This window comes from Herpailurus yagouaroundi, unplaced genomic scaffold, assembly GCF_014898765.1.
Source record: "Herpailurus yagouaroundi ecotype Mexico unplaced genomic scaffold, PumYag 141, whole genome shotgun sequence".
In the NCBI taxonomy this organism is placed as follows: Eukaryota; Metazoa; Chordata; class Mammalia; order Carnivora; family Felidae; genus Herpailurus; species Herpailurus yagouaroundi.
In genome coordinates this window covers 63,310,013-63,329,472 of record NW_024412396.1, presented here as the reverse complement: position 1 = coordinate 63,329,472, position 19,460 = coordinate 63,310,013, and the positions used below count along the sequence as shown (strand labels likewise).

The following is a 19,460-nucleotide window of genomic DNA, read 5'->3' as shown; positions in this document are numbered from 1 at the left end:
TTCAGCAGGCTGCTTTAGTTTTTGTTCCCACAGTGCTTCTTAAAGGCACAGTGAGGGCTTTTTAAGGGCCCTTCTTAAGGGTTTCCTGTTCTTATCAGTATAGCAGAGCCGCTAAGGGGGCTCTGGGGTCAGGTTCGGATCCCAGCTCTGCCATTTAGTGTCTGTGTTAGTGAGAGGTGCAGCCAGATGTAATCAACAAAACCAGCTCTCAGTGACTTAGCCAAATATGAGTCAATTTCTCCCCCCACAACAACAGCAACACGTCTGGAAAGAGGCTGCAGTCACAGCCACAGCATGTCACAGCCTCAGGGGCCCAGTGCTTTCTCTTTCTGCTCAGCCATTCTAGAGAGTGGCTCTTGTCCTCATGCTTTGGCATTCCTGGCTGCGTCCCAGGTGGGAGGGAGAGCCAGGGCTGAGGGCAGAGCGTGCAGTAGCCCAGAAAGCCCTCCTCTTAGAGAGCCATGCCGGAGGCCTCACCCAGCAGCCTCTGCCGACATCACATGATCCAGAATGAAGTCACATGTCCAACCCCCCAGATTTTGGCTAAGCAGTTTGCCAGTGTGATCGAAATGAGGAACCAAATATTCATCTTACTTGGTATCTGCAGATCCCCATCCTATCCCATCACCGGGTGTGCAGTAGGTGCTTCTTAACTGCTTATCGCTTTACCTTTTAATATATTTTTATTGGGGTAGGTTTTCACAGTGAACCAGCTAGCATAATATTTGCTGGGACCTTCTCTGTAAATACTACCTACAATTCTGGAATTCTTTTCTCTCCTCTCCCACCTCCTCACTTCGCCTTTATTATTTCCTGCCATTCGTTCGTCACCCTCTCTGTGGCTCCTTTGTCCCTCAGCCCCTAGCCCCCTACCCATCCCTGAACGTCTGCCTGTTAGTCCTGAGACTTCCATAGTTGCTCTCCTCTGCCCCAGGCTGGCCACAGAGCATCACTAGAGAGAATTGGCAGCAGGTGCTGCAGGTGCCATTGCACACACACCAGCCTCTAAGGTGACGCTGGTGTCTGTCTGTCTCAGGGTAAAGTTGATGTTTAAAGCTTTTCTTTTTTAAAAAACTCCCGGCCCTATGCTGTTTCCCTGCTCCTACACCCACCTTAGCCCATCTTTACAGAGGAAACAGTGGCTGGGAAGGACAGCTGCTGGTAAGGGTCTCTCCTCTTGATCTTAAAGAGCCTGTGTCCTTAAGAGAATGCCTTCCACCAGGGGCCCGTCTATTCCAGGGACCTGGCTCTCTCTGGTCCTGGGGGACCTAATTTATCTCCTCGGTTTCTTCTCTGACTTTCTTCCGCTTGTTCGTCTCAAGTTGTCTCCATGGAAAGATAGGTGCATAGATAAGTCACTGTTCTTCCATTTGCAGACTCCCCTCCTTCATTTCTCTGCTCATTAGGCCCCCGCAGCCCGGCATCCTCCTGCACCGCATCCCAGAACCGTGCTCCCGGAGCTCGGCCACCTGCTGCCGGGTCCGGGGCCCCTGGGCCTCCCACACTCTGACCGTCTCCTCGTCCCCGTCCTGACACTTGTCTGTGTCTCCTTTCCTGGCCCCAAAGTAGAGATGCTTCCCACGGTCCTGCCCGAGCTGCCCTCTCTCTGAGCACTCCTTTGATGTTCTTCAAAACCTCTTCTGATGGCTTCAACTGTTTTCTCAAATGTACTTTTCCCCCAGTTATTTTTACTGCGGTAAAATACATGTCTTACCTGCTTAACCATTTTAAAGTCGTGCAGTGCAGTGGCATTAAATACATTCACAATGTTGTACAGCCATCAGCACCATCTATCTCCGGAAATCTCTTCATCTTGTAAAACTGGAACTGTCCCCAGGAAATGCTACCTCCCCCGTCCCCCTCCCCAAGCCCCTGGCACCCACCATCCTGCTCTCTGTCTTTGTGATCTTAACTCTTCTGAGTACCTCATACAAGTGGAATCATATGTTATTTATGTTTTTGTGACTGGCTTATTTCACATGCAACAGAATTTCCTTCCTTTTTAATCTGAGGCTGGATAATATTCCATTGTATGCTTATATCTCACACATTTTGTCTATCTGTTCATCCACTGATGGACACTTGGGTCCCTTCCATGCTTTAGCTATTGTGAATAATGCGGCTATGAACATCGGTGTGCAGATACCTGTTTGGGTCCCTGCTTTTAATTCTTTGGGGTCTGTCTTTATGCCAGTACCATACTGTTTTGATAGCTGTAGCTTTGTAATAAGCTTTGGAATGAGGACGTGTGAGTCCTCCAACTCAGTTCTTTTTTATGATTGTTTTGGCTATTCTGAGTCCCTAGAGATCCCATGAATTTTAGGATAGGTTTTTTTTTTTATTTCTGCCAAAAAAAAAAAAAATGCCATTGGGATTTTTACAGGGATTGTGTCAAATCCTCAGATCACTTTGAATAGTTCTGACATCTTAATAATATTAAATTTTCTAATCCATAAACATGGGATGTGTTTCCATTTATTTATGTCTTTAATTTCTTTCAGCTCAAATGTATGTCTTTTTTTAGATTTTTCTCTTGAGGCCCCAGATTGTCTCTAATTATCATCAGTAACCACATGACACCTCAGACTCACCATGTTCCTTACCAAGCTCATTAATAAAACACATTTCTTCCCCAAATTCTCTCTTTATTCTAAAAATTTTCTTTCTCTCTCTCATAAATACACACACACACACACACACACACACACACACACACACACACGCATATGTGTGTGTTTACACAAGGGTCTTCTCTGTCATGGGTTTGCTCCCAAGTATACAAGCCAGAGACTTTGGAGGCCTCCTTCAGCCTCTACACGTCACCAGTCATCCCTCCCCACTCCTTGGCTACCCTGTCTTTGCTGAAGTCTCTAGACCATTCTATCCACCTTATTCCTGGTCTATCTTCATGCTGGTCACACATCCCTCTCCCCACCCCCCAAATGATCCTTCTAAAGCTCTGATGTGATCATATCACTCTGTGCATAGTGAAGCCTATTGTAGATTACCCGCCTAGGTGGGCCCTGAGGTGACAAAGTCAGGATTTCTGCCCTTGATGGTTTTTCACAGTGGAATGTGGCTGGGCTGGGGCAGGAAAGGTGAAGACAGTGATATTAACATACAATTATGAACTTGAGGAGCACCACCAAGCCTGGGGTGGAGGAGGGAGATGGAACATCTTTGAAAAGGAGCTGCCATGTCAGACTCTCAGTGACATGGGCCCAGCCGATGCCAGCCTCACAGCCTCATTCCGCCCATTCCTGCCTGTGTGCCCTGGGCTGCCTTTATTACTGGACCATTTGCTATCATCGAGTCAAAGCATACCCTCTCACCTCCACATCTCTGCTTATACCCCCCTCTTCCAGATCAGAGCTGCATTTTTTTTCTTCCTCATTAATCAAGGCCCAGCTCAAGTAGCATTTTTCCAGGATGCCCTTTCTCAATTCTGTGATTACTTGCCCATTGTTGGGGCACATATCAGTCTGGGCCTTGTGTTTGAGTTGTTTATGTACGTGCCTTTTTCTTTGTACTGGATGAAAAACTACTTAGTCAACTGTGGATGGTCCTGGCTTCTGGCACAGTGACTCATACCCTGTGGGAGCTCCTCAGGAGGGGTCTGGTGGAGGATTAAGTCTGACGCATTCGAGGGAAGCAGATTTTGTAGGACTTACCTTAATATGTGTAGACACAAACTCAGACATATCCCGTTGTGACACTGGCAGTTCTCAGATGTCTGCATTTATTCTTCTTTCCAACCAGTGCTTGGAAAGAGCCATGAAGTTTGCCTTTGAGGAGTTCCAGCTGTGGTACCAGTTTGCTCTGTCCCTCATGGCCGCCGGAAAAGTGAGTTGCCCTTTGATGCGTAATCCTCTATCTCAGTGCTTCATGTCTTGGAATTCCAGGGGGTGATATCACACCTTGTAGATGTCTACACCAACTATCTGAAACTCTCCTGTGGTCATTTATAACTAAGTCATCACATGTCATGATTTGGGAGCCAAACACGGACATGCCACTGAGAAGAGAAATTCTGAAATATTTGCTCTTTTTTGGCCACTGTAACTTTGTCGTGTGAAGGCGGGACTTAAGCTAAGGCTGGTTCTCCCAGCGACCCTTTCACTCATTTGGAAGTATAAACATATTCCTGGAGGGGGAAATCATTCCGTTGTCTTTAGCAATGCATTATATCAGGCAGCGTAGGATCCTGGTTGAAAGCTTGGGCTGTGGAGCCTTGCTGCTGGAGTCGAGGCCTGGAGCTGTCCTCACAGCTATCACTGAGGGCAGGTAACTTAGTATCTCTATTTCCTCCTCGGCAAAGTGGAGACCTAACAGCACCTCCCTCACAGAACCGTTACCGGGTAAATGAGGTAAAACCCCTAAGATGCGTAGAATAGCACCCCCCCACGCCCTGCACAGGTACACACACAATAAAGGTAGTAGCCGCCATTCTCGTTAATTCGGGCCATTTAGCGAAGCTGCCATCTAGTGCCTTGTTAAGTCTGAGATATGAGACTATTTGGGCCAAGTGGAGACAGAAATTGAGTATGGCATCCTTTAAATTGTACCGTTTATTTTTCATAATAACAGAAGCCTTCGCTGCCTTTATTTATTTATTTTTTTTCTTATTTTTGCAACGGCTACACAAGTAAGGAAGAAAATTAGGGCGATTCCAGGGAAGCATTTCTACTTGTCCTAACCACAGTTTACTCCCGTCACTCGAGAGCCCCAAGCTCTGGTTGTCACCATCCTCAGGCCCCTGCTCGCTTGGGTTCAAAGTTGAGAAGCCTCGTGAAGAGGCCACCCTTACCGAAACCCCTCAGGGAAGGCTCCTGTATTTGGTCCTGTCAAAAAAGTTTGAGTTTTACAGAAAGAATTTCCTTTTGCCAAGTCTGCTCGTGCCGTGAAGGTGCTGAAAGAGTGTATCCGTCTGAAGCCCGACGACGCCACCATCCCACTCCTCGCCGCGAAGCTGTGCGTGGGCTCCCTTCACTGGGTGAGTAGGGCTGGGGCCCCGCGCGCTCAGGCAGTGACCTCCTTCATTTCAAAACACTGAGAGAGAATAGTGGCAGTTCATCAGCGACCCAAAAACAAGGCCGCCCAAAGCCCCAAACCCCAGAACCCCTCCGGCCTCAACGCACCGCGCCAGGACTGAGGAGAATCACATTCCCGGGATACTCCAGGGTTTTCTTTTTCACAGGAATGTGCTTCAGTTGATGAAAGAGGCAGAACTGATAAAAGAGAATTGGAACTCGTACTCACACCAACCTTGCTGTACACAAAGAAGGGATGCGGGACCAGAAAGGTGTATGTCACTGAGTGATTCACTGTTAGCAGAGCGGAGGTTTTCTATAGAAGAGAAGAGTCATTCTCTCCTGCAGCTCACGTGTAAACCAATGCTGTTCGTTCCTCCTCCTTCACGTAGGCTTTCCTCTCGCTCAGATTTGAATTTGGGAATAGTCCCATCTGTAACAGTGCTAGTACCTCAAAAAAAAAAAAATACCGTTTGAATAGAAAGTAGAAACGCCAGACTAACCGCTGAGGTGGTGGTATGGATCATTACCACAGACGATCCAGTTTTAATTTCTTTCCTTTAACTTCACGTCAAGATTAATTAGAAGAAGAATTTGCTCCAAAGACCGAGGTGCCTTGCTAAGGATTTTTGCCGTTACGGTCCTCGCTGCTTGTTTTTTTTTTGTTTCTGTTTTTTTTCTCATTTATTCTCACGCAGCAGGACGAAAGTAAGCCTTGGGAAGAACGTGTTCTACTTCCGCTAAATTGTACTTGGGGAAGTGTGGAAGGAAAAAGACATTTTGAAACGGCAGGTTCTCACCTGAGGCTCACAGCTCTGAAGGCGTCGTGTGGTTCATGCACTTTCGGACAGTTCGGTGCCACAGGCGAGGGAACCACACAGGCAGGCTCCAGCAGTGGGCGGAGGAGCTGGACAGACCCTTCCGTTTTGAAAATGCCACTTTCCGGCGATGACTGTCGCGCCCCTTCCAGCCATGGCATTGTTCGTGACTGTCACGCAGATCTCTCCCTAAGGCCAAAAATAAACTGGACTCTCTTTTTTTGTGTGTAAAGATGAGCAGAACAAATCTTTTCTGTATATATATATTTTTTACATTTTTATTATTAAAATTTCCAAACACCCCACAAGTCAAGAGTGTAATGAACTCCCGGGTATTATCACCCAGCCTCCGTGGCCCCAACATTTGCCATATTTTGAAGAAACAAATCTTATTATTTTGGCTTCTAATAAATTGTGCAAAAGGTCTTACTGTGGGTGCCATTTCCGGGTGCTTGGAAAGAGCCATGAAATTTGTGGTCCTTTCACATTTTCTCATTGGAATCTGCTGATGTGAGGTCCATGTGCTCTGCATTGTAAAATAAATAGATGGGGGTTCTGAAATTTTTAACAGCTGTGGGAAAGAGAATCCAAGCCCAAATGTGTTCTTTTTGTCATTAAAAAAAAAAAAAGGAAGGACCAGACACCAAATGTTTTAAGAACTTTATTATATATAACATATATATATTATATATAAGTTACATCTATAATTATTATAGATATTATTTGTTTACAATCCGATTTCTGAATCCCTAGCACAGCCCAATTACAGAACAAATTAGTAAAAACTAAAGATGAAAAAGATAGAACCCCACCAAGAATGAAAATGACCTTGGAAAAGAAGTGAAAAAAAAAAAAGCATTAAGGTGAACTCGAAAGAAAGAAGGGCAAGGTGGGAGCCCTGAGGTCTGTCAGACAGGCTCAAATAAAGAGAACAGAATCACCAGAGTGGAATTGGAAGACCTGGGAGTTATTTTCACAGTGACTCATCAGAAATCTGGTTTTGCCAGCAGACGCTTATGGGAACTCATGTTAGAAATTCTGCAGGTTGTTGTCGTTTTCAACTTGTCTGGTTTTTCAGTTGGAAGAGGCCGAGAAGTTTGCCAAAACCGTCGTTGATGCGGGAGAGAAAACGTCAGAGTTCAAGGCCAAAGGCTACTTAGCTCTGGGGCTCACGTACAGTCTGCAGGCCACTGATGGTGAGAGAAGTCCCGCCCCAAGGGATCTGGGCTCCTCAGGGCTGGGCTCCCTACGTCTGCACTGCAGGGTTGCCACAGCCCTCACAGAGGACTGTCGCAGGAGTATGCATCTAAGTTGGGTCCCTCGGGTGTGCCGTCCCGTGGGGACCTGCTGCTGCTGTCCTTTTCGCTCCCACTGGTTGGAGAACCGGAGCGCGGGGGCGAAGGCCCTGTGCGCCAGGTGCACTGACTGGTGGTGCACGGGGTGCCCAGCTGGCAGGTGCAGGGTCTTGAGAGATGGTTCACCCAGCCCAGCCTGCACCTGCGTCCGCCCTGGCCCTTGGCTGGGCTGTCCCCATGTGAAGGGATGTGGAAGAGTTTAGGGCCAGCCTCCTCCAGGAAGCTTCCCTTGACTGCTCAGGATGCCCCTTCCCTAGTAGCACATTTTAGTTCACAGATATGTGCACATGCTGTGCAACAGCTTACCAAATACCCATGCGGGGGGACATGCTTGTTGGATGTACGTAGAATTTGGGGGTCCCAGCTATTTTTTAAAAATCTTAATTATGTTTTGTACACCTGATGAAGCTTTCAATGGTACATTTGCAGGAAATATAAACTGATAAATTACTTTCCTGAACTCTTATTATGTCTTTAACATTTTGTTGTTAAATATAACACGAATAAAAAAAATTTTCCAAAGCAAATGCATCATTAACGAATGAGGATACAGGAGATATCCTTGTAATCACCACCCCTGCTTAGGAGATAGAACCTTACCAGCCGCCCGGGGAACATCTCCTGTCCCCCCACCCCCACCCCACCCCGCTCCTGATCACAGTCCCCATGAAGAAAAAACACCATCCTGACTTGTATAGTGTTCACTTTCTTTTTCTTTCTTTATAGTTTTCCTATAGTTTACTTTACAAATTACCCCAAATCCTCTTCTCCTAAAAAATCAAAGACCTTAGAGAAATTTCACATTATCAATTGATTTTCAATAATAGGCTTGGATTTTGTTTTTGTTTTTTGTTTGTTTGGTTTTTTTGTTTTGTTTTGTTTTTTTTTTTTTGCTAATCTTTTTTGCATACGTGATATACTGGCAACACCCAGCACATTGTTTTAACTATGGGCGACTTTCAGTGAAGTTTAAGTTTAATGCCGTATATTTATCCAGATAGTTTTAGTTTGGACCCCAGCCCTGATTAGCCCTGTAATTCTGGGAGAGGTGCTTGACCTGTTGAGCCTCATCTTGCATTCATGGTTTAGTAGGATCGCCTGAGATGCTCTCTAGCTTAGTCACTGTTGTTCTAAGTTAGCTATGGCCCTCTGGGACAGCTGTCCACCATTCTCAGTATCATGGCCGGAGGGGATCAGCCATGCTGGGTTGTTCGATAGGGCCTCCTCAGTTCCAACCCTAAGCAGGTTCCTCCAGGACTTTTTCTCATGCCCTAGTAAAAAGTACCTTTATAGTTCCCGTGACAGACCTTAAGGAAGCCGTTTCTCATATGTTCTATACAGGGGACGTGTGGGCTCACAGCAAGATGGCCTCACACTTTTCAGCTGATTTTCTAGTATCAGTTGTGGGTTTGCCTGGTCTATCCCTTATGTTCACATCAAGGTATTAAAGGTCCTGGCCATTGTCCAGTGTGACTTAAACCGGCCTTGTATGGCATCAAGCTAGTTCCCTTGGCCCAGTGTCATAGTTGTCAGTGCCAGAAGGAACCGAAGTCCGTCTGATCAACACCAGTGGTGCTTGAATCTCTCTGGACCATCCAGTAGAGGCAGTCTTCCCCCCCGGAAGCCACGTGCCCGTGCTTGAGAAAGCAGACGCGCTCCTCTCTGGAATTCCCAGCTGATCTTTTGACAACAGCCCCCTATGCCTGGGGCATCAAGGTGACCAGCCAACTCACACTGTCCCCTCGGCAAGGCTCCACAGTCGTGCCCACAGAGTGCAACCGTCTGGGGGCGGTCTGGGCTTCATTTCCCAGTGCCCGGACGGGGCTGGGCACACAGTCCTGTGTTGCTTTTAACCCAGTTGCATGTACAGTTTTTATGATGAGCTTTGTGTTTGTCAGAAACTCCCCGATCTTCCATGCCACTGACTAATGGAACCCTTTTCTTAGCTTCTTTGCGAGGGATGCAGGAGGTCCTACAGAGAAAGGCGCTTCTAGCATTTCAGAGGTGAGTGGGAGTTCATCTTTTCACTCGGCTGTGCATAATGACACCAAAGTATGAAAAGTATAAAAAGAAGAGATATTTATAAAGATTATGTAAACAGTATTCTCCCCCCGGGAGTCTTTTCATCTCGAGCACCGAACACACAGTATCAAAACTTGCTGCCCCACTTGTTGCTACGTAAATCTGCATTGTTAATCTGTTTATCCACTTGGGCATGTTATGCATTCCTAATTAAATGATTTCAGCTCTAAGAAGATGGACACTTTGCATGTCTGGGGAAATGCTTCCTTTTATTAAAGACAATTGTCATCATCTAGAAAAGGGATCATTTCTTTTCTAGCCTTTGTTTTTTTTTTTTGTTTTGTTTTGTTTGTTTTTTTACACGTCATGCTGAAGATGTTTATAAGAAATGAAAAGGCCAGATTTTAGGACAGTTTCTGAGATGCTGTGATAAGACAGGCCAGCAAGTCTCAGACCCCGCACTGCCGCTGAGCTCCATAAGCCTTGTGATTGTCTCCATCAATTATGCTCTTCATGAAATTAGGAGGGCACCTTTATAATTAGAGAATGCTCGAGTGACCTCTCGCATTCCTCCTTGAACTTGATCCTCATGCCAATAAGACAGACCAACAAGTGGTGTGTCTACTGCAGGTAAGGGACTAAGGTGTGCAGCAGGGTAGACTCAAGGTCGCCTGACTCCCACTCAGCTTTCCTCGTACCTACGATACTTTGCCGCCCTAATTTTGTTCCTTACCACAGGTATAATAAATCACCCAAACGAATCATTGCCTGCAGGGGTAGCCCCGTGATGTCAAATCTTGAATCGGTATTGATCCTGTCACCTTAAATGTATCTGAGTTACACTGATTTCTTGGAATTGTATTAGAAACTTCGTTACTTATCTGAAAAGTTTATGAGGACCTCTCAATGCCAAATAACCTCTGTTCAATTTCTTTTCTTAGTAACTGGGGTTGCCTACAGATTTGTCACTGCGCACGTGTCCCTTTTTTCATGAAATCCTTATCACCCGGCTTCAGTTACTGTGGGACTCTTTTGTCTCGTTTCTTTTCGTTTCCTAGCAGGCATGCTGATAGCTTCTTCCCTTTTGCCAGTCCCAGACTGGTTAATGACGCAAAGTACCACTTGACATCTGCAGACAGACCTCCTATCTCCATGCTAAGCTTTTGTTAACGTTCTTCAGCATGGAGTGTGGAAAGCGTTTCCATTTCAAATGATTTGGAGTTTCACGTCCTGCAGTCCTAGTTTGTAAAGCCCACACATGGATGCCTATGAAAAGTGGCCATCACATCTGTTTCATTTTTCTTAAATCGGCACATCTTCCCGACTGTCTAAAAACAGCCATGGCGGTGGTCTGCCTTGAGCTGCCAGAATTCGTAACTTCATGTTATATAACAGCTATTCCATTGGCCTGAAATCCCTTTTTGTTCCTTTTTTTGCTTGGGTTTTAATTCATGGAGATTTTTAAAAATATTAGTTCATATGGGAATAAAGAGTAATAAAATCCTGCTAACCTACACGATCATATTGGGGAAGGCTAACCTACATTAGTATTTGTGTGAAATAAAGAATATTTTTCAAAGGAATCAAATTATTTTGTTTCAAGTACGTTTATTAGCTAGAGCTATTCCAGTGCACTGGAGACTTAACAAAAATCTATAAGGGAATGATGTGAGGTAAATAAGAATGATTTGTATTACTTCTTAAATGTAAATGGGTATTTAAAAACCACTTGGCTGAGAAGTACTTATTTACTGTGTATTGTAAATCTTCTGCCCACAATTCTGTTTATACCGTTGTTTGACAATTTCTTTTTGTTAAAGAGAAAACAGTATAATTCAAAAAGGATAACGTTGGGGCTCCTGGCCGGCTCAGTCAGTGGAGCGTGCAACTCTTGATCTCGAGGTTGTGAGTTCGAGCTCCATGCTGGGTGTGGATCCTACTTTTCAAAAGAAGGGGATGGGGTTATAGGTATAGCATGTGAGAATTGACTCTTAATTATGACCGGAGTCAGAATTCAGAAAGATTTGCTTTCTAGTGGATTCCAAAAGTCTATTTTTGAAGACCTCCTAGTTGCATGACTGCATCTTAATACTGAGACCCTCAGCTGTTTGCTGACTCATACACTCAGCCCAAGCAGCTGAACCAACTCATTTGCCTGGTATGAAAAGAATCATGAGGAAAAACAGTGTTGTCTTCCGAGCTTTCTGAAGACACACAAGTGGTCTGAGTGGCTACTTCTGTGCTCTTGTGTCCTCCAGAGGAAAGCAAGTCTGCAAACAGTTGAGAGGATGTTTCAGCAGCTTGACCCCCCCAATGGCAGCAATCTGGGCTGCCCCACAAGGAAGAGGTGACATGGTGTCATTCACATTTGCCATATAAAGTGTTACAGGGGGTCCAATCTCGCTCTTTTTTTTTCTCTCCCCCTCCTAGCTTCAGTTTAAGTTAAGGTGGCATGTTTTATGCACAGTTCGTCAGGAACTGGGCAGTTTCCCAGAATATGGGACTTTCAGTACTAAAACCAGGAATATCCTGGGCAAACCGGGACGAGTTGGTCATATCCTATGTGTGTAACTAAAGGGAGGTTCCTGAGTAATAACTTTCATCAGGTTTGTATTTTTTATTTCCTTAATAACACACAGATCCCATGTCCACTGTAATTAGGACTAATGGGACCTTAAGAGTTGGCTAAACAAGGCAATGGGGTGTTATGCTAGGGAGACAAGGCCTCAGAATTTCACTTCTGGCTTTACCTCTTTTGCTGGATGCTCTTGGACAAGATGCTTAATAGTAGATGCTTCATAAACTATAGTTGTTCTTGTTACCAGGTATGTGTCTTATGGACCAGGTTTAAATTGGTCAGCCTTCTCTATATTCTTGGTTCATCTCTAGAGGATGTTGGAACCAGAGTCTAGGAAAGCACTGGAGTGACCTCAAGGCATTCTGAGTTTCAGCCAGGTGGTCTGGGAAGCCCATCCATGCTCTCCAATAGCACCCTGGCATACCTCTCCCAGGACATGCTCCCACTGCACTGTAACGATCACTCTGGGTCTTCCCCTCTGCGGAGTTGTGGGGAGCTTCTGAAAGAAAGACGCTTGTGTTGTTCTTTCATCTCCTTCCTCTCCAAGAGGCTAGGACATGTCCTGGCATTGCAATAGGTACTGCATAATATGGTTGGATGGATGGACGGACCGATGGATGGATGGATGGATGGATGGATGGATGGATGGATTTGTGGGTGGATGTGTGATGAGGATGGATGAGTGGATGGATGGATGGATGGATGGATGGATGGATGGATGGATGACTAGGGTGAATGGATGGATGAGTGGTGGATGGATGATTGGATGGATGTGTGAGTGAATGGATAGGTGGATATGGATAGATGGATGAGTGGATAGAGGGGTGGATGGTTGGATATGTAGATGGATGGATGGATTAGTGGATGGATGAATGACTAGGATGGATGGATGGATGAGTGGTCAGATGAGTAGATGGACTAATAGATGGATGGAAGGGCAGGTGGATGGATGGGCGACTAGTTGAGATGGATGGCAGATAAGTGGACAAATGGATGGATGGATGGATGGATGGATGGATGGATGGATGACTTGGGTAGGTGGATGATGGATGAGTAGATGGATGGACAGATGGGCAGCCTCAGTGAGCCAGCAATCTAAGAATTTTTTCTCATAGAAGAGAAACTGACTTAATGGATATGGAGGTGCTTTGACAAGGGAAGTGCTTTGTGAGCATCCATGGGGTGACATTTTTAGGTCTTTGGGTTTCTCTTAGCAGCCTTACCAGGTGCTGACTCTATGGGAATGGGCTTTATGAGGCTGCTTTAAGTCCATATGCTGAGTCCAGCAGGCTTACAGTTTTCAAGATCGCTACTAATGTCTTTCCTCTCACTTGCATTGCTTGGTCATTTCTGTTGAGCACGTTTTCTGTTGGCATAGTTTTGTCACAGGAAGCCTAGCTGCTGAAACTGTTCTACATGACCAAAGCAAGTTTTCTGGAGTCTACAGGAGCTCCACACTGTGCGCTTTTTCTTGTTTTCTTGGGCATTCTCCTTATCTCCTTTTTTCTTTCATAGGCTAAAGTGGTCAGTTTAATTCATTAGCAAAATTCTTGAAATAAGATTTTTCAATGTGTATGTTTAAGTTGTGTCCTGTTAGAAACTTGGCAGTTGGGCAGTCAAGTTGGCAGTCTTCAGGTTTTGTCCTGATGCACCCCAGAAATGCCAAGATTTCTGTCGTTCCTGGTTTGTTTCTTTCATAGTGCTGTGGCTGGCAGTTAATCGTTATTTGAGGAGGCCAGAGTGGGCCTTTGGTCAGAACTATCCCCATCTACTCCCTGAACTCACCAAGCCATTGCCAGCTTTTCTTGGTTGGTGTTGGGCAGAAGCAACCATGACTTGATTTAACTTCATTTGTGACAAGTCTAAACTGGCCTGAGAAAATGGTAGCTCTGAGGAATTTGGGGGTTTTTTGAGGGTTGTAAAAACCTGGCTTTATCCATTGTGAAAGAAGATAAAATAAATAATGCTAAATAATTCAAAGACTCTTCATAATTAAGTGTGTATTCGTTTTCCCTGAATAATTGGGAGAGACAGAAACCATGACATTCCAATCTCACTTTTTATGAACACCAAAGAAAAAAAATTCTTTGATGTAAAAATTCATGGAAAACCAATACTTGTAAAATCATAAAACCTGGCGCCCACCGAGTAGGCCTCTGGCAGAAATATGACATTTAAATTTTTTTCTTAACGTTTTATTTATTTTTAAGACAGAGAGAGACAGAGCATGAATGGGGGAGGGTCAAAGAGAGAGGGAGACACAGAATCGGAAACAGGCCCCAGGCTCTGAGCTGTCAGCCCAGAGCCCGACGCGGGGCTCGAACTCACGGACCGCGAGATCATGACCTGAGCCAAAGTCGGACGCTTAACCGACCGAGCCACCCAGGCGCCCCAGAAATATGACATTTAAAAGGACAACACGCACACCTCTTCAGTCTCAGCCCCTTAAATGCGGGCTGTGTCTTGAGGCAAGATGATGAATGAAGATTCGCAGGAATGGGAGTCTGGGTCCTTTGCTGTTGAGCGTACCTAAAGGACAGTCACCACCCCAGTTTCCCCAGTCCTGCACTGGAGCTACCACATTTGTCTAAACAATGCCCTACTTGTTGGACCCAGTAGCGTATTTTCTGGATCCCAAATACCTGGAAGACTGTTTAGCCTTTTTCTCCACAGCAGACAGATGGTTTCTGCAAAAGGCCTTATTACTACAGGAAGACATCCTTGACGTGTTTGCTGCCATTGAATACATAATGATTTGGCTTCCTTTTCTATCTCAGATTTGTTTTCTGCTGGTAGAAGATTCTCCTTTAATCCCAGAGTGTTGACAGAGGACCGTGAAGGGTTGTGTACTGTCTGCCCCACCCCCACCCCCAGTTGTAATTAGTCGGCCCCATAGTGCCTTTTGAAGAAACTGAAAGTTTGTTTTTCTCTTCCTACCAGACTTCTGAACACAGACTTCTGCCTTGTCGAGTCACATTTTGAGTTACTCTTGGTGAAATGCAATTGGCCTCCACATAAAAGCAAGAATGACTGTGTTTGCAATCAAGTAGGAGGCCAGTACGGCCTCTTCCCCTTCGCTGTCAAAGGCCAGTTAATAAAACCAAGCCTAGTGTCTGGCCACAGAGACTTACATGCATAGTTACTCAGACTACATCAGTAAGCTGGAGGGAGCTTAGTAGAAGCTTCGAAAGGCTGAATGAGAATCCTCCTCTTCCCATGGTTCATCAAAAACCAAAACCTCATTTTACAAGCAAAGCCAGGTCTTTGATTTTCATACGGTTTCCCTGAAATCCCGAAATTTGGAGGGAGTAGTGTTAAGGCCAAGCCAAAACTTAACCGATGCAGCCGTCACCTTGCCAAGTGTACTCATAGCCTCACCGTGTCCTAGCATGACACGTGGGCTTCTCCTGCTCAGCCCAAGGGAGGTGTCTGCTGGGGGGGTTGGGGGGTCAGACTCAGGGCCTTGTGGCTTCACCTCCTCAAAGCCAAGGATCCTTGGCTGCCATTTCAGATGCTAGACGAAACACAGAAGCAGGCTCCGGCACCATACGCACACACAGCCATAAGAGGGAAAACACGTCACACTTGCTAATGGACAAAAGAGGAGAGTTTAAAGGAAACGTTGCGTAAATATGTGGCCTGCGTGTAAAACTGCAAATGGGAATACTCATTGCATAGGAAGGGTTCAAATGGCCTCTCCCGCGTTCTAATGGCCATCAATACTTTTTCAGGGCCCACAGCCTGTCACCTACAGATCACCAAGCAGCTTTCTACCTGGCTCTGCAGCTTGCCATCTCCAGACAGGTCAGTTTCTCTCACGTTCTCTGAACTTGGTGTGCGCGCCTTCTTACAGTTCCTTCGGCGCCTCCCTCTGAGGCAGTAGCTGGTCTTCTTTCGCTGACCCGAAGCTGACCCGAAGCCAGTCTCTTCTCAGAGGATGCCGACTCCCCACGGCACAGCCACTGGTGTTTTGGTCAGTTTGGGCGTCTGCTGTGAAGACACAGATGTCCCGGGCTCCGCTTTGGGAGATTACGTCCACACATCTGGAGGGTTCAGAGGGCAACACGGGCTGCAGCACGTGGCAGACACCCTGAATGAACCCAGGAGTCCCCAAAGAGCCTTTGTCCCTTGCTGGCAGACCCAGTGCCGAGCTGCGCAGTGGGGATTAGCCACTGGTCATCGTAAGGTGCTGGCGATTGACAGGAAGTTGCCGGCAGGCATGGGCAAGAGGTACCAGTTTCCTTTATAACATGTGGAAGAGAGGGACAATCACAGTGGCTCCCCCCTCGACATACGGGACTCCTCAGCACTCTCCTTGCTGGAGAGGCAAGCTTCGCTGGCCTTCCTCTTCCCAACAGCAGCTTCCAGAAGCCGTCTTGACCATTCTCATACCCTCCCGTCCCCTCCCAGCTGCTCTGAGAGTCTGGCCGCATGCCTGCCTGCCCACCAGGTGCAAGACACTGGTGGTAACCCCAGCACATTCCTGAGTGCTGACTGGAGGGTGAAGCAGAGGTCAGTTCCCCAGACATGCCATTCCCCGGATAGGCTGGGGCTGTGGGCATGCTTCTGACTCCCCGCGGGCCTGGGAATGGTGTTGAGGAGTGCCTTCCCGTGGTGACCCGGGGACCGAGGAAACCAGAATGCCTCCTCTGTGTGGGCCCTGTCGCCCGGCATGGTAGGGCTCACAGCTGGACGGATGGGGAGCTTGCTACTGCCTCAGCTGCACACTGGGGGTCGACCCCCCGGGCCCTCCTCCACCAGGAGCGTCTCTCACCTTCTCCCTGAAGCCTCCTTCCTGCAGGAGCCATCTCTTCTCCTCCCTCCTGCTCAGCTCTCCTGTTCAGGACCTGTCTTCCTCCCTAGACTTCAGGTTCCAAGAGGGCAGGAAGCTGTCACCTTCATCACTATACCCTGGTGCCTGGGACACTGCCCACCATATGTTAGGTACCCGGTAACACTCGTTGAATGAAGAAACCAGCTTTGAATTCCTTCCCAGTCAGCTCTCCCTTAAGGCCATCATGTTGAATCCTGTTATCAGTTTGTCCCTGATTGCTCTAGTCACCCCTGCAGATCCACACCAGAAGTACACCTGCCTTCGGCCTTCCTAACAGGAAGCTGAGGGCTGTTCACGCAGTGGGTTGTCTCCCCGAAGAGAGGTTACATAGGTGGGGCCTTGTGGGTCCAGCCGCTATCTTTGCAGGCCCGCAGTGTGAAGACATCAGACCTCTGTGGGAGAGTGTCCCTGCTGGGCAGGGGCCCCAAGGCTGTGGCCCTCTTATCTTTAGAGCCAATGCCATTTGCGCAGGAGGAGAGGACAGGAGAGGAATCAGAAGGTTTAGAGCCACTCTTGACTCAGTCACTCACTAGCTAGATGGCAATGCTCAAGTCTTGTCACCTCCCTGGACTCGGCTCCCTCCCTGTAAACAAATGGCTGGGCTGGATGAGCCCTCTCCCAGGCTGTGACAGCCCTGATTCTATGGCTCAGTGGCAGAAAGTCTCTGTAGCCAGGCTTTATAACTCAAATCATCCTAAATGGAATTTCAGAGAGGAAAATGAATAGGTTTGGGAAGTCGTGGCTTCTTGCTACAGAGTGAGGTTACCGAGGGCTGGGAAGAAGCAGGCGAACAGAGAAGAGGTCTGGACTGGAGTTGAGGCAGGGGGACAGGAAGCAGTCCCTGGGTGGTTGTGTAAGAATGCTTCAGTCCTGAGCTCTATTTCGAAATCCAGTGTCAGGTTCTAATTCCCCCCCAGTTACTGTTAAACCTGCACGGAATTTCGGGCGTTCAAATATCCATTATGTATGCATTTTATCAACCCTGGTGCTTGGACAATTTTGAAGAGTCTTGCACAGCTCTTGCATTTTAAAGGTTAAAGTTTTATCTCACCCTATTTGAATTTGGATACATCTGCTTTGTATGCGGCATTGCAATTTGTTCCTTGGATCAAGTTATTTTAGGTTATAGTTTGGAAAGGTGTGGGGTTTTTGTTTGTTGGTTTGTTTGCATATTTCCTTGATGCCTGATGGAGATGTCCAGGACAAAGGAACTTGAAAAGATTCACGGGTGTCTGATCCTTTGGAAAGCTCTGTTTAAAGTTTTGTAATTTCTTACGTACTTTAGTTCACTAATACTTCAAAAAATGAGAACAGTTCAGCTAAGGCAGCTTAATTACACTAAAAACCTCTGGCAACTTGCATGTGTCTCCATTGAGAGTGAAACAATCTTGGGCATAATCAAGAGTGGATCAGTTTTGTGGAAAAAGAGAAATTGTGTTTTGGAGAGAAACAAAAGATTTGGTATTGGCAGTTTTACAGAGAAGCGGAGCATCTAGCATCACTCCGCAGGTCATACTGTCGCTTGAAGAAGACATCTGTCTGCATGTTTGTGGTTAATATCCTGGGGCTATCACAAAGGTTAAAATCTGAATGTGGCACAGGGTGAAGCAACTTTTGATGTTTATAGAGAATCAGATATTGAAATGGTATCTTCTCGTGTGTGTGTGTGTGTGTGTGTGTGTGTGGGTGGGTGTGTGTTTTAAAATTCTTTTTGATTTTGTTTCAAACCAGATACCAGAAGCTCTGGGGTACGTCCGCCAAGCTCTTCAACTTCAAGGCGATGATGCCAACTCCCTGCACCTTCTTGCCCTCTTACTGTCTGCACAAAAGCATTACCACGATGCTCTGAATATCATTGACATGGCCCTGAGTGAATATCCAGAAAATTTTATGTAAGTGGTCCTGGCCTTTTGTTTTCCCTTACTCAGAAGTTATTAACTTTACTTCTTTCCCCCTTCCGTCACTCTATCTAATTTAGGTCCTTCATGGATACCCTGAGGGTAAATAGTACAAAATTCCTTTATTCTTGTTTTTCCATGATATTTAGAAACAAACACAGCCTGTCAGGTCACCTTATTACATTAAAACACCTTGTCCAGCCTTTCCCAATGTGTATGTAGCTTTGGTGCACATTAGATGATTTTAGATGGATGGTGGATGAACATTTTTATTTTTTAAGATGCAGATTAGAAAAAATATACCTGTGTATCAAAGTGTGATTTCATAGAAATTCCTGCTCAGAGGGAGACCACAGATTTTTCAAATGAGTTGTTTCAAAGTCAATTTAAAGAAAACTATGAAGTAAATGCTAATACAGATACACACGGATATGGCACCAGTTAAATCGAGCCGACTCCAGTGCCTGAAGCCTGGGAAACAGGCTTTATGGCTGGTTTGTCCTGGTCACCGGCGCCTTCTGCTAGTTCCAGGTGGTTATCATCTTTTAGGCACCTTGCAACAAGGTACTGACCTCTTTGTACCTTGGTTTTGTTCTCTAGGAAACAGAATTCCCTAAATAAATCAATTAGTGTCTGTACCTAACTGAAGAATTGACATTGTAAACTGCCATATGCATGTCGGTCTACTTGAATTCACAACATTCTTCCAAATCCCTGAATCCAGGCCTGTCGGTTAGGCTTTGTGGAGAAGGACACTGTTGTGTGGGTGCCTTGGTTCCCATTTTATCTTCAGTGGAGTAGCCTGGTAACCAGTATACTGTGGCCAGAAACGCTGGCAGGTTCTAATTGTCTAAGTGGCAGGGTCAGTGATGGGGCGGGGGTGGCTTGGGGCGGGAGGGAGGGAGGGAAGGAATGCAGACGAGAT

General features: G+C 46.2%; 1 protein-coding gene across 9 annotated transcripts in view; it reads left to right on the top strand.

Annotated features, from left to right (window-relative positions):
* TTC7B (tetratricopeptide repeat domain 7B) overlaps positions 1 to 19,460 on the top strand; it is a 233,233-nt gene that overhangs the window by 120,023 nt on the left and 93,750 nt on the right. For all 9 annotated transcript variants that reach the window (XM_040477997.1, XM_040477995.1, XM_040478003.1 and 6 more), the window contains 6 exons: positions 3,760 to 3,843; positions 4,889 to 4,993; positions 6,927 to 7,044; positions 9,150 to 9,207; positions 15,535 to 15,607; positions 18,369 to 18,529. In XM_040477997.1, the coding sequence (XP_040333931.1) occupies positions 3,760 to 3,843; positions 4,889 to 4,993; positions 6,927 to 7,044; positions 9,150 to 9,207; positions 15,535 to 15,607; positions 18,369 to 18,529 (599 nt within the window). The remainder of the gene's footprint in view (positions 1 to 3,759; positions 3,844 to 4,888; positions 4,994 to 6,926; positions 7,045 to 9,149; positions 9,208 to 15,534; positions 15,608 to 18,368; positions 18,530 to 19,460) is intronic.